The sequence below is a fragment of the Pogona vitticeps genome, chromosome 1, assembly GCF_051106095.1.
Source record: "Pogona vitticeps strain Pit_001003342236 chromosome 1, PviZW2.1, whole genome shotgun sequence".
NCBI lineage: Eukaryota > Metazoa > Chordata > Lepidosauria > Squamata > Agamidae > Pogona > Pogona vitticeps.
Window position 1 is genome coordinate 351,792,427 of NC_135783.1, and position 14,680 is coordinate 351,807,106.

General features: G+C 43.8%; 1 protein-coding gene across 2 annotated transcripts; it reads left to right on the forward strand.

Annotated features, from left to right (window-relative positions):
• The first annotated feature begins 730 nt into the window (after positions 1-730).
• On the forward strand, positions 731-14,410 carry CNIH1 (cornichon family member 1). Of its 2 annotated transcripts, XM_072986868.2 has the most exons (6): positions 731-938; positions 8,457-8,525; positions 8,772-8,819; positions 11,613-11,725; positions 12,830-12,973; positions 13,849-14,410. In XM_072986868.2, the coding sequence occupies exons 1-6, from the start codon at positions 858-860 to the stop codon at positions 13,874-13,876; spliced, it is 483 nt and encodes a 160-aa protein (XP_072842969.1). In that variant the 5' UTR covers positions 731-857; the 3' UTR covers positions 13,877-14,410. The 2 variants fall into 2 exon arrangements, with proteins under 2 accessions (XP_072842969.1, XP_072842970.1); XM_072986869.2 differs by lacking the exon at positions 8,772-8,819 and having other exon boundaries at positions 736-938.
• Positions 14,411-14,680: the final 270 nt, after the last annotated feature.

Sequence of the window (14,680 nt, forward strand, 5' to 3'; positions counted from 1 at the left end):
ACAACTTAACGGCTAAACAACAACATAAAGATGATTTTTTTCCCTCTCTGCATCTCTTAAGATTGGTCAAGTTGGAAGAAGATGGCCCGAAGTCACAGAGGGTGCTTGTGTGAGCTTGAGAATTCAGCTTTGGCGTCATCTGTAACCAGAATAAAATCTGAACAATTTTATTTCACACACATCCACGACTTTTAACGACTAAGCCACAAAATGTCTGGTGTGTGCTGTTGTTGTTGTTGTTTCTCCTCCTCCTCTTTCGTTTCGCTCGTGTGCTTCTTGTCGCTGCGGTCGCACAGACGACCACAAATAACCCTCTTCAAACCAGCCCTCGTTTCACCGTCCCAGAAACTGTCCCGCCTCCCTCGGCAGCGTTTCCGGCCCCTGTTCGAGCGAGCCCGCTCCAGCGTTCACACGTTCCGCTCGAACGCCGGCGCTTGGACGGCAACACGTGTCAACCGGCCTATGAACTCCGCCGCACTCGAGAGGGCCCGCTCCTCGGGCGGCAGGAAAGCTGAGGAAAACCCCGAATGCATGGGGGAGGGAGGTCTCTGTAGTGTCCGGGTCCCGCCCCGTGTGAACCCGACCCAAATCTCCAGAGATCGAGAGGGAAAAAACAGAGGCGTCGCCGCCGCCTGCCGCCAGGGGCCGCTGCGGCGGGCCCGAGGCGAGGCGGGGGGGGCATTGGCCTCGTTTTCTCTGCCGCGCCTGCGCAGTGGCTTCCCCGCGCGGCGGCCGCTCTTTCCCCCCCTCTGGGCCCACCGCGGCCTCCCTTGAATGATCCCTCCCAGCATCCACCGCGCGCCGCCGCCGCCGCCGCCGGGCCCGGGCCTGCTCCGCGCCTCCCGCCTCCCGCCATCATGGCGTTCACGTTCGCCGCCTTCTGCTACATGCTGGCGCTGCTCCTCACCGCCGCCCTCATCTTCTTCGCCATTTGGCATGTGAGTGAATGAGGGGGAGGGGGAGGGGGAAGAGTGTGCAAAGAGGGGGGGGAGGGGAGGGGTCTCCTCATGAGGCGCGGTGAGGGAGGGGGAAAATGCATGAGGGCCCCCCTCCCCTGAGGTAAGAAGGCCTAGAAGCCTGGGCGAGGGTGAGGGTGTGTGTGTGTGGGGGGGGGGTTTAAAGAGAAAATGGGATGATGACGATGATGATGGGCTCCCTTGAGTCAAGTTCGTAGGGAGCAGAGCTGTCAAGATTTCCTAAAATGCCCATTTTCCCCCACGGGGGAAAAACAAAGAGGGGGGGAAATGGCTCTTTTTCCCGAGGGGGGGTTGGAAAACGCGGAAATTTCCCTTCAGTCAGTTTCCATTACCCCCCCCCCACACCCCCCCCCCCGTTTTCTTTTAAAAATTGGAATTTTTCGGAAATCTTGCCTCTCTAGCAGGGAGAAGGGTGGCGTCAAGGGAAGAGGGGCTTCGTGGAGAGGGAGTGAAATTCGGGGCCCCCAGGAGTGTCTTCAGAAGGGGAAGTGGGGAATAGGTGTGTGGGGGGTGTGTGGATTTGGGGAGGGCCCCCCCGGGGGGGGCTTGAGAAATGTGGGGCAGGAGGAAGTGGGGGAAGTGGCCTGCCTTGTTTGGGGGGAGTGGGATAGGGGAAGAGTGACAGCAAGGCAGGTAAGGAGTGATAGTAACGAGGTTTCCCTGCCTAACAACCGCCCCCCCCGTCTTTTTCTTCCTGCTACCTAGAGCATCCTGAGACCCTCCCCTGAGTGGTGAGAGGCCCCAGAAGATAAGGATTTTTTTTATAAAAATCAAATTGATTGATTTAAAATGTTTAAAAATGTTTTATTTACCTTGCATTTTTTTTTAATTAAACCATGATGTATATCGTGATTTAAATCCACCTGATTTAAACCGGATCCACCCAGGACAGAGAACACAGGCATGGTTAAAGGGTGCAAGTTCACGACCACCAGAGATATCCATGGCTGCCAGCTTTAGAAGGAGATGAAGAAAATTCAGAGAAGGAGGAGAGAGGCTCCTCTGTGGCTACTGACGAGGACAGCAATATACCATTATCTGTCAAAGTATTAATATCTCTATTTCTTGGAGAAATAGTTAATATGCCTCTGGATACCGTTTGCAGAGGAACGCAGGAGGAGGGAGGCAGGGAGGTGCCTGCTGGCTTCCTGGGGGGGGGGGGCAACTGGTCAGCCAGTGGATGCACAGAATTCTCCTCCTGCCAAGGGCCCTTGGTCGCGAGGCAGCAAGCTCTTAATGTTTGCATGACGGTAGGGAAATCTCCCCTCCCCTGGGCAAACGGTTGGTAGTTTTGTTGCAGTAGAATGCAGAATGTTGTGGCTGAGCTACAGTGGGGTCTTGACTTGAGAACTTAATCCGTATTGGAAGGCGGTTCTCAAGTCAAAAAGTCTGTAAGTCAAGTCTCCATTGACCTACAGTGCATTGAAAACCGATTAATCCTGTAACAGGTCGTTTTTGTTCCATTTTGGTTTTTTTCTGGTCTGTAAGCCACATCTCAGTCTGCAAGTCAAACCTACCGGTAAATTTTGCAGCCAGAGAAGTCTGTAACTCAAAAAGTCTGTAAATCAAGCCGTCTGTAAGTCAAGGGTCCACTGTATAAGGTGCTGTAACCGGGGTTCTGGAGTCATTTGAGGGCTCTAGGTGGATAAAGCATGTGAGGTATGGGCAGAGGTTTCATCATGGGGCAGTTTTAAGCAGTGCCGGAGAGCCAAACATTCTAGTGCTTAAGTTTTCCACAGGAAATTGACCATTTTGTAAAATAAACAACAAAACTGTAAATTGTTACTAAAGAAGCCATGATAGTTTTGTTGTAACTCTTCAGAAATGGATGTTTATCAGATGAATATCCGTTGGAAGTTTATGTGAGAGGCCATGATGTGTAAACTGGAAGGGAGGGTTAAAAAACTCGAGATTACTAATAGTTTAAGCAAGTATAAAGTTGTAAATTGTCTTTTTAGCTGTGTAGGTCAAGCAGAGACTAAAACGAAAGCGAACAATTGGTTTGACTGTCAGAAAATACGCTTTTCTTTTTTTGAAACATATCTCCCCCACTCTGGCCGCATTGCATTGGCTGCCCATCCGATTCCGCATTGATTTCAAAGTGTTAACGCTTACTTACAAAGCCCTAAACGGTTTAGGACCTCGATACTTGGCGGAACGCCTTCTCCCACCTAGATCTACCCGTGTCACTCGCGCGAGCCAGGAGATAAGGCTGAGGAGCCTAACGCTGAGAGAGGCCCGAAAGGAAAAGACCAGAAACCAGGCCTTCTCGGCGGTGGCTCCTCGCCTTTGGAACAACTTGCCCCCTGAGATTCGCGCGGCTCCCTCCCTGGGCATTTTTAAGAAACAACTAAAAACATTGATGTATAGGCGGGCCTTCCCAACAGAAAACCCTTGACGATCTTTTTTCTTATTCTGTTCTTTATTTTTATTTTTTTTATTTACGTTTCTGCTGTAAAGTTTTAAAATTACATTGTTGTTTTTACTGTAAGCCGCCTAGAGTGGTCTAATATGATCAGATAGGCGGGATAGAAATAAAATAAATAAATAAAATAAATAAATAAATAGATCTTGGGAAATGCTTTGCAGCCCTTCGAGTTTGTAACCACTACAGTACACTGGTCTTTTTATTAAGATTCTGCCTCATGTACTGTTCCGTGTTAAATTTAGAAGGCAAGGATGCAGACAAGCTGGGAATCATAGTGAGGGAGACAAGGCTAAGAGAGTGATTGTTTGTAGGTCTCACACAGAGCCTCATGGCTGAGTAGGAAGTTGAACCTGGTCTCTCCAATTGTAATCAAACATTTTCTAACCATCTATGAGCTATTGGAACAATAATCCCTCTCCTCGGTAAATATGAGTCAAATAAACTTTCTAATTCAATTTATATTGGGTTCAGGGCATAAAATAAGATTAAAGAGCCATCTATAGTCATGGCCAAAAATATTGGCACCCTTACAGTTCTGTCAGAAAATGCAACCCTCCTCTCAGAAAATTGTTGCAGTTGCAAATGTTTTGATATTCATATGTTCATTTTTTTGGTTTGCGTTGGAACACCACAAAAAACAGAGAAGAAAAGTCAAATCTGATACAGCCACACAGAAACCCAAAAATGCACTGGCCAAAATGATCGGCACCCTGTCTAAATGGTAAGAAATAATTGCTTTCCAAGCATGTGATGCTCCTTTAATTTGTATTTAGACACGTCTGTTGCAAGTAAGAGGTGTGGGCAATATAGTAATCACACTTGCAACCAGTTAAGATGGAGAAAAGTTGACTCAATCTTTGTGTTGTGTGTGATACCGACCATGGAGAAAAGAATGAAGTGTAAAGAGTTGTCTGTGGATTTGAGAGAAAAATTGTGGAAAAACATAGACAATCACAAGGCTACAAGTCCATCTCCAGAGATTTAATGTTCCTGTGTCTACTGTGTGCAATATTATCAAGAGAACGCCCATGGCACTGTAGCTAACTTCCCTGGACATGGACAGAAGAGCAAAATTACTGAAAAATTACAATGAAGACTTGTTTGAATGGTGGATACAGAACCCAGATTAACTTCCCAACAAATTCAAGCTGATCTGCAGACACGGGGTACGACAGTGCCAGCTTGCACTCTCGGTCGCCATCTGAATGAAAAGGGATGCTATGGAAGGAGACCCAGGAGGACTCCATTGCTGACACAGTCATAAAAAACAAGACTGGAGTATGCCAAAACTTATGTGACAAAACCACAATCCTTCTGGGAGAACGTACTGTGGACAGATGAGACAAAAGTAGAGCTTTTTGGTGAAGGACATCATGGCACTGTTTACAGAAAAAGAAATGAGGCATTTAAAGAAAAGAACACAGTCCCTACAGTCAAACATGGTGGAAGTTCAAAGATGTTTTGGGGTTGCTTTGCAGCTTCTAGCGCTGGATGCCTTGCCTGTATGAACGGTATCATGAAATCTGATAATTGCCAAAGTATTTTGGGGTGCAACGTAGTGGTCAGTGTCAGAAAGCTGCATCTCCACCAGAGGTCATGAGTCTTCCAAGCAGGACAATGACTGGAAACGCACTTCAAAACTCACTCAGAAATTGTCACAAACAAAGTACTGGAGAGTTCTGAAATTGCCTGCAATGAGTCAAGATCTGAATCCGATAGAACAGGGATCTCCAAACTTTTGAACCCCACAGATTGGCTGGAAAAGGTGGGGCACCCCCTCATGCTTGTGCAGGTGCGCTCGCGTGCATGCGCAAACGGTGTGGCGCTTGTGCAGGTGCTCATGCCACATGCACAGACAGCTGTGCAGCGGGCGCTCTTGCGCATGCACAAATGGCAGTGCGGCGGGCGCTCGTGTAAAAGGGGGAAGCGTTCGCATGCATGGGGGGAGTGCATGTGAGGGGGTGGGAGGTCTGTCTCCATGGCCCGGTCTGGCTCAGGCCATGGACTGGCACCGGGCCGCGGACTGGAGGTTGGGGACCTCTGCCATAGAACACCTGTGGAGAGATCTCCAAACAGCAGTTGGGAGAAGGCATCCTTCAAATCTGAAGGCCTTGGAGCAGTCTGCAAAAGAAGAGTGGTCCCAAATTCCAGTAGAGAGGTGTAAGAAACTCATTCATGGTTATAGGAAGCGATGTATTTCAGTTATTTTTTCCAAAGGGGGGTGCTACCAAATTTTAAGTTTAAAATGCCAGTCATTTTGGCCAGTGCATTTTTGGGTTTCTTTGTGGGATTGTATCAGATTTGACTTTTCTTCTCTGTTTTTTTGTGGTGTTCCAAGGCAAACCAAAGAAATGAACATATGAATACCAAAACATTTGCAACTGCAACAGTTTTCTAAGAGAAGGATTGCATTTTCTGACGGAATTGCAAGGTTGCCAATATTTTTGGCCATGACTGTAGCTCTCAGGAGATGCTATTTAATATCTATATAAGGCCATTGGGGGAGATAATCAGGAGGTTTGAAGCTTCGTGTCACCAATACGTGGATAACACTCAGCTCTATATCTCCTTCCATCCTTCTGCCGTGGATGCCGTCCCGTCCCTTGAGCACTGCCTGGAGGTGGTGCTGGGATGGTTGAGGGACAACAGACTGAGGCTGAACCCAGACAAGACGGAAATCCTGCGGGTGGGGTTCCTTAGTGTCTGTGGTCTGAGTGCTTCCCTATCTTTTGGCGCCCCCCCCCTTTCCATGAAGGACGAGGTTTGTAGCTTGGGCTACGATTGTCAATGACATCTCAGATAACGTCTGTTGTGTCCAGTCCGCTTATTTCCACCTAAAGCGGATGACCCAGCTATGTCCCTTCCCTTGACACTGGGTCCCTCACCACGCTGCTCCATGCGCTGGTAGTCTCGAGATTAGACTGCTGCAATGCCTTCTATGTGGGGCTCCCCTTGGGACTGCTATGGAGATTACAATGGGTCCAGAATGTGGCAGCCAGACTTGCCAAGTGGGGTTACAAAATACCAGCACATCTCCTTCACCCTGGCCACCTTACACTGGCTACCTGTTCGCTTCTGTTCCAGTTTCAAGGCGATGGTACTAAACTATAAGGCCTTAAACGGCTTGGGACCTCATTATCTGACCGAGCGCCTCCTTCAAGTTAGGTCTGCCCGCCCTACAAGGTTGTCGCAGGCAGGGCGGCTGAGAGTTCTGACCCCAAGAGAGGCCCGGAAAACAACCACTAGAAGTCGGGCCTTCTCGGCGGTAGCCGCACAAAATAATGGAATTTTCTTCCGCCCAAAGTCCGCCTGGGCCCTTCAAAAAGCTACTCAAAACCTGGCTATTTACACAGGCCTTCCCTGAAGAAACAATTCCCTGATACAGTAGTGCCCGATAATATAACATCTATCATACTGCCATGCTCCATGTTTTTATATTTTTCTATGCTTTTAATTGCGTTTATTGTAATTTTATCCTCACTGCACTTTATGATTTTTGATTTTTGCCCCTATGTGTGGATGTTGTGATTTGCTATTTCGCTACTTTGTTGTTTTATGTTACTTGTTAAACTGCCCAGTGTGGCCTTGGATGCCGGATGGGTGGTATATAAATCAAATAAATAAATAAATAAATTGGGGTGATGAAAGAAGTAGAATTTGAAAGAGTCATGGTTGAAGCTGGGAGTGGTGATCCATTGGAGGTGCTGGGATGTCATGAGGAAAACTAGATCTTGCTGTGGAGGCTTAGGGTGGCTCTAGGAGGTTGAAGGCGTGAGTGGGAAGGATTAATGTTCCAAACTGAGATGATGGTCTGATAGAAGAGTTTGTGCTGAAGGAACAGCTGTGCTGCTGGGTGTGCTTGCAGGGGTTCTTGAGTCAATCAAAAGTGGAGTTTAGGGGAAAAAATTGCATTTCTTTTTGGGTCTAGAATTCCCAAAATAACCCCCCCCCCCAAATTTTGTCCAGTGGGGCACCTTTTGGCATCATGTTTTTTTTAACTTCACCCAGCAACCCCACAGCATGACAAGGTGCCGCTTTCCCTCTTTATTTCGACATGCCAGCGCTCCTTATTATTAAAAGAAAAGAGGAAGATGAAGGACATGCCTTCTGTTCATCTAAGGTCACCCCCGATGTGGTTGGAATGTGGGGCCATGGATCACTTCTAGGTCTTGCCAGTAGCAAGTTGAAGTGTCGTACAATGTAGCCCACTCTAGAGCCCATGTTTTGCACATTTGGATCAGTATCGACAGGACTTAAACACAGTCCCTTGGAACCTTCAGAGAGACTTTCCTTTCGTATCTTTCACCATTCCCTTTGCCGTAGGTAACTGCCAACTTTAAAATACACAGAGTAGAAAAAATTGGCTTCCTTAGCAAATTCTCTTGGTTGTGGGGTCATACTGTCCTGAAATACCTGTGTGCCTGTACAGTGGGTGCGCATTAGGAAATGTGTAAAAATTCTTAGCAATTTGTTACGGATGCTGTCCACGGTCCTTTTAAGCTGTACGCGTGCAGAGCTCCATCACGGCCCACCGGCAGCCGGCGTTCCCACCATTGTAGTTCTGGTTTCGGCTGGAACCCTGCCCCCACATGTGCGCGTAGGGCGAGGCTCCCATGCAGCGGATCTGAAAATTAGAGGGAATGTTGGACGCTGTGGTTGTCTTTCCTTCAACCAGCGGATGACGTTCAAGAGTGTTGTCTGCTTCCTTTCAAACTGAAAGGGGGAAATAGCATTCTGTCCCCCACCCCACCCCCTTTCCCCTCAAAACAGCAACAAACTTGTGAATAGCTAAGACACGGCTGTTTACATTTAAATTTTTTTTTTTTTTTGGAAAATGAAATTCTGTCATGAATTCTTAAAGTTGTGTTGAGAATGCAGCCCTGCTACTAAATATTATTTAAGAGGCTAGGTCACTGGGTCTCAATTCAAGAGCAGTACCTTATGGGTTTGGAACAAGGACTTATTCTCCAGGGTTTGATGTCTAAACAGAGGTACCCACTGTTATTAGGCTCTTTTGGCACTCCTTCCTAACTATTTTGATTTTATTGTAGATTATAGCATTTGATGAGCTGAAGACTGACTACAAGAATCCCATAGACCAATGTAATACGCTTAACCCTGTAAGTCTACGTCCGAGAGATCCCTTTACATTCATTCCAATTGGTTTTTAATATTTTTATATATTTAATATTGACTTAGCATGCAACACTAAATCTAATATCTAATGGTATTAAGATTTCTTAATAGAATTTTCTATCTTCCTTGTTTCTTGAAGCTTGAAGTTCTGACTTATTTATCTGCTGGTGATCTTGTCAGCTGTCATACTAACATTCTTCCAATCTGCTTTTTACATTTTCGGCACAAAGACAGTTGAAAAGGTTAAAAAGATTAAAAGAGTCAAAATTGCATTAAAGGTGTGTACTGCTTTTTAGTTTAATGTCTTAATGCCACTCTCTTCTTTATTTTCCATTTTGTTTAGGAACATCTGTACGATTTTTGTTAATCTTTTTTGTTCTGTGTGGTTGTTCATCTGCCTGTATTGTTGTCTTTTCAGGGAACTGTATTAATTTCATGGATTTTGTGCATTGTGAGTTCACTTGCTTAATAAGAGACGGGGAAAACTGTTACATGTTTAAATTCTTCTGTAATTAAGTCAAGATTGCAAAGAGACCTTGGAGCCAAGAATCCAGTAGGCTTGACTTTTGTGCTTAATTGGTGGTGGTGGGGGGTAGCCAGGTCCTCTTCATTCAGAGTTTGAAAATCAGGCCCAGATGCTTAGCTCTGGTTAAAACGGGAACCCTGGTTAGCATTGAGCAGATTTAACTCTAATCTGTGCTTAAGGGAATTATGATAGGAGAAGAACGTGTGCACTCCCAAGGCTGGCTTCATGATTTGTACTATACGGCTTTTGGGATTACAGCACTACTTTTGCACCAGAACCTCACGAGAGACCCAAATCATCTTGTTTAAAAGGTGTTCAGTTTAAAATAGAGTTAGATAAATAGGATTCCACAGACGTCTCTTCTGAAGTCACTCTTAGGGCACTCGAACCCTGAATTGTTTGTGCGTCCTGTAAGTAAGACATTGTTGCTACAGCTTCCAACAGGTGTTCTTGGCCTGGTTGTTGCGGGCATGTGGGTGGCTGTACAGGTAGCAAGGAGAAAGGGGTACGGGCTTGTCTTATTTACAGCACCTATCGGTAGGTATCAATTTTGGATAGAGGGGTATTCAAAGTGTTGAGCGTTACTCTGCCTTTTATCTGTAGCATTTCCCATCTGCTTTTGACTCTGCCTTTAACTGAGGGTGACTGAGAATTTTCCTTTTGGCTTGGGCTGGTGCATTCAGTTATGAGTTTAGTGAACAGTCCTGGTGATCCTGCAGTTGTTGAGGCCACCAGCTGGAACACGTGTCAGAGCTGAATGTGGCATGTTCACCTGCAAACGAGAGTGGAGTAGGTGAGACTGATGGCAGGTTGCTTCCGTAGAATGGAAAAAGATGAAGCAGAGAATGCAGTGAGCTTGTACAGGGGCTGCACATGGAACAGTTTACCCCACTCGATCATCTCTCATCTGATGTGGGAGGGTGAGAAAATGTTCACTGCATTTATGCATTCTCCTGTCACAGACTTCTAGTCAACAAGATACTACCATATGCATGTTGGACATGGCTATCAGCGCCTCTGAGCTGTACGTGTGTAATTTGTCTCGACTATACAGGTGAGAGTTGTTGGACTCTCATGTGACTGAATCGTGTATCTATAAATATGCCCAGAGGCAGGAAACTCTCTTTTCATATCAGATGCTGCTTAATAGGTGGAGGCTCAAACAAATCAAGAATCGACAGCAAAGCAACGGCCTTTCTTATTCTGTATGGCTGTTATTTTGTTGAATACACGCTGTTGTCTGTAATATGCACAGTACACTGGGTCCACAAGATTTTTTAGTGTAAAGCATGATGGTTAAGAAGTAGGTATGTCAGAAATGCAAATTGCAGTGATACTTCCTGTCTAGCAGAAAAATATACATTCCACAGAAGTCGATTCTAGACATTGCATTTGAAATATTTTCTAGACTTATTTACTCCCTTTACACACATAAATTGTTTATGTGTATACACTGGGTCTAGTACAGTGTTGGTCCTCACTTTGCCTGAACTTTTCTGAAGAGGAGAGTGCTTTATGTAAAAAAAAATCTGTGTTAGAAATATATAGCAGTCTGGAACTTCAGACTGTAGTGCACAGTTTTACCAGACTAGTTTGGGACACCAGAAATACACTGGAAGAGGAAGAGAATAGCGTAAAATTCTACAATTCCTGAGTTTTGATTTGAAAGTAGATGCTTTTCAAGATTCTGTGTAGGTTTCTAGTCCTCATGATTGTGAAGGCAACCAAGAAAACCAGGTTTTAAATTGTTAGATTACAGGCAGACAGATAATATTTGAAATCTGCTTAATGAATTTTATAAAATAAATAATGTTTTTAAAGGATGAATTGTTAATACTTTTTAGAGAAATAACAGTGAGTTAAAATATAGCCTGACTTAACACAGTGAATGAAGTCCTGAAAATCTCCTGGTACTTCAGGATCACAAGAATTGTTTTCCAAAAGAAAAGGGCATACATCCTGTTTCCTTGTTTACTGGGTTTTTACTTTTATGTATGTTGGACACTAAAAAGTGTGTAGCTCTGGCTTGTGCACATAGCATTTTTAACCCTTGAATGTTCTAACAAAATAACAGGTGGTTTTGCCTCTATGCAGTTGAAATCCCATCTGTAAAGTGTGGTTTAGAGGTAGTTTGCTTGAGGTAACCTGGAACGTTCCAGCTGTAAGCCCTTATACTGATGCAACATGGACACTGATGTAAGCTACCTAAAGTAAAATTTATTTCTCTTCAGGTAAAGGTTGGACAGTGGAAGATGCTTACAAGACCTCAATTTAAATGATAATGCTCTTGATTTTTTTAATTCCATACTCTGAATTCTACAAATGGTATTAAGGTTCTTGCAGTGACTAAACAATTTATATAAAATAGAACATACACACCAATAATTATGACTCAATACATTGGAATTCCTTGCATTGGCTTATCTTGTCTAATGCTGGCTTTGCTTTTTGTATCTTGCTTTTTCTCATCTTCTCTAAACATCATATGCAAGTTAAATGCTAGGTCATTTTGCCTGAACTAAACGCTGTCTGTCTTTCTTTGCAGCTTGTACTTCCGGAGTACCTCATCCATGCGTTCTTCTGTGTTATGTTTCTGTGTGCAACAGAATGGCTTACACTGGGACTCAATATGCCTTTGTTGGCTTACCACATTTGGAGGTAATGCTGGTCATGGTTTACTGTTGGTTTACTCATGGATATATTCTTACTATACTTTGGACCTCCTTTGGAAACTTAAGTATGTGGAGAAAATGGCACAAAGATGCTGCTGAAGTTGTAGAAATAAAGACAAGAAAGACTGAATAATTATGTCACCGGGGTTTTTTAGGATGTGTGTGCGTGAGTGAAAGTGTGTTGTGCAGTTTTGATGACTTGGGAGTCTCAGCTTCGACCGGAAGGAAGCAAGTTTTCATTTCTCATTGTTGACAGAGCAAGTCAGGAAATAAAGATATTACATACCATATGGGCCCCTCTTTTCCTTTTCTGGCTTCTGTTTGCAGAATAGTGTTCTTAAAAACCCTAACTTTGTAGTTCTGTCTCACATTGAGGGTACATTTTCTGAGTAAATGTAAGTTCATAGACACCTATGCTGGAACATGCCAAGAGTATGCTTAATCCAGTGCTCTGTCTGTAGCAGCAATGAGTTGCATACCCTTAGGAAGTTTCCAAGCAGAGCAAACTGAAAATAACCCGTCTGTTATGTGTCCACATTGTATAGTAATCAATGGTCTATTTAATGCATTTAGCTCATAGCTATTTCTGCTCTATTTCTTTAGCCCAAAGCAGCTTAGGTTTTAAAACATACAAACATTATTTATAATTCCTACATTTTAATCAGGAAAACAGTAACATCAGCAAATTAAGAATGGAGGGGTCCAAGGCTGATTGCTAGCTCTTAATTGTTGGCATTTGCTCTTGTTTGCATAGCCTTTTGTAGTCCTCTGTGTTGAATGTGTTGAATTAGTTTAATTAGTTTGATAGTCGGGCATGTACTTTGTTAAACTGATGCAAGTTTTGTGTGTGTTGATGTCTACATTATGATGTCAGAAATCTTTAAAAGTTTAAGAGTACAGGTATGCAAATTTAATTGACATAGATTGACTTTTCTTCATTGCTGAATAGAGCTTTTTTACGTATCGACACAGCCCTTCTCAACTGAGCGAGTGTGTGTGATCCCAACAATTGGTTACAGGTTTAAATTATTTTATCTGAAAACAAATGCTCCTTTTGCTGTACTTTAAACGTGCAATTTTGCTTTCTCAGGTATATGAGTAGACCTGTGATGAGCGGACCTGGTCTCTATGATCCAACAACCATCATGAATGCAGATATTTTAGCGTATTGCCAGAAAGAAGGATGGTGCAAACTAGCATTTTACCTTCTATCTTTTTTTTACTACCTATACGGGTGAGTTAATTATTTTATTTTTATTGTGAGATTTAAAAATTCTGTCTTTCCTACGACTCAAGTTGATGGACAATTTAAGCAAAAAGTCATAACATTTGCTGTTAGGTTCCAGCAATTAAAAACAATTAAACCCAGGCATCTCATGCCCATGTATTAAAGGTTGTAGAGAATTTTCTCTGATGTATTTCCTTTTCAGCAGGTGGTGGTTGGAGTTCTAAAACTGAACCATCATAACTTTAAAAGCTTGTCCAGAAACTTCATGAAAAAAATATGTTGTTAAGCAATGACGTAGAGTAGGGTTTTCACAGTAAGTCTTAAACAGCTTGTGACAGTGGTTCCTAACATTTTTCAACTCGTGTTTCCTTTCCTCCCCAATCCGGGGCATGGGGCACCCTTTCCTTGTGCGTGGCTCATCCTTCTCCTTGAGTTTGGCTCCTGCCACAGCTGGGGTGTTACCAGCACCAGCAACCCTAGCCAGTTTGGTGCTTATTCTGAATTGGTATGTTAAGCAAAGAGAAACTTGGTTGTTGTGGGTTTTTCGGGCTCTTTGGCCGTGTTCTGAAGGTTGTTCTTCCTAACGTTTCGCCAGTCTCTGGCCAGCATCTTCAGAGGACAGCACTCTGTGCTCGGAAACAAGAGAAACTTGTTTCCGACACAGCACCTTTCCCCGGAATGTGACTTGTCCCATGCTTTTGCTGGCGGTAAGTATGTTCTTCCACGTAAAGAAAGGGCAGACGTGGTGGTGGTATCTCTGTTCCTGGCAATGAATAACCAGAGAATAGTGAACATATTGAGCATGCCTTTGTAGTAGTACTACACCTACATTTAGTATATATGTGTATGTTTTTTATGGCTTGTCTTTCTCTTTTCCACAGCATGATTTATGTTTTGGTGAGCTCTTAAAAGATGACACCTTAGCAGACTTGGTTCCAGTGAAGTGCATGCAGAAAAGCCACACTACAGTGGATTATTTTTGAAGATTCTGGTGTCAAGACTCAAATCTGTGGACTCGGATGATGACAGTTGCAATAGAGGAGTGGAAACGCCTTCCTCTCTCATTCCCCCATCCCATCCCCCAGATGTACCCATTCTTTAATACCCATGGAAAGACTTAAAAAATATACTGGGATGTTTAAAGTGATGAGTATTGCATATAATTAATGTAAAGCAATTACCTCTGGCTTTGGACAGTTTTGACCCTGCACTCCATAAGGAACAGCCATACCCTCAATTATAATTGTATTAATTGCTGTCCTTAGTATGATAGAGGATTTTTGTTTACTGGATTTTATAGTGGCTCAGTTGGGTTATGGATTCCCATCTAGCTGTCAGCTGTAGGTACCAAGTGCTTCTGAAGGACTGAATGCTTTTCTGTATGTTATCTCTTAGGTAACCTCTGTGTGTCTTATAGATGAATACATGAGTACAACCACAGAATTATTGTAGTTCTATTTTTTACACTTTGGATATCCTGTCCCTCTAAAAATGTGCATGGCTCTGTTTTTCAGTGGTAACAGCAAGCAGTGAAGTGAATGTTCCTTGCTTTAATGTTTTAAGCTAAGAGTATATGGTTAGAAAAGTAGAGTTGTTAGCAGAGGAGTATATTTGTAAAACAACCTTTTTTTAAAAAAGGAAAGGCATCTTGTGCAGTACAGTGCGCAAGACTCCTGTACAATGTGGATCAACCATGTTAGTAAACATTATTCT

Excerpts from the sequence above, each read along its gene's own strand:
- CNIH1 (XM_072986868.2), top strand. The coding sequence starts at position 858 with ATGGCGTTCACGTTCGCCGCCTTCTGCTACATGCTGGCGCTGCTCCTC. Across the intron at positions 939-8,456 it reads TCTTCTTCGCCATTTGGCAT|ATTATAGCATTTGATGAGCT; the intron begins GTGAGTGAATGA and ends ATTTTATTGTAG. Across the intron at positions 8,526-8,771 it reads AATGTAATACGCTTAACCCT|ACAGTTGAAAAGGTTAAAAA; the intron begins GTAAGTCTACGT and ends TTCGGCACAAAG.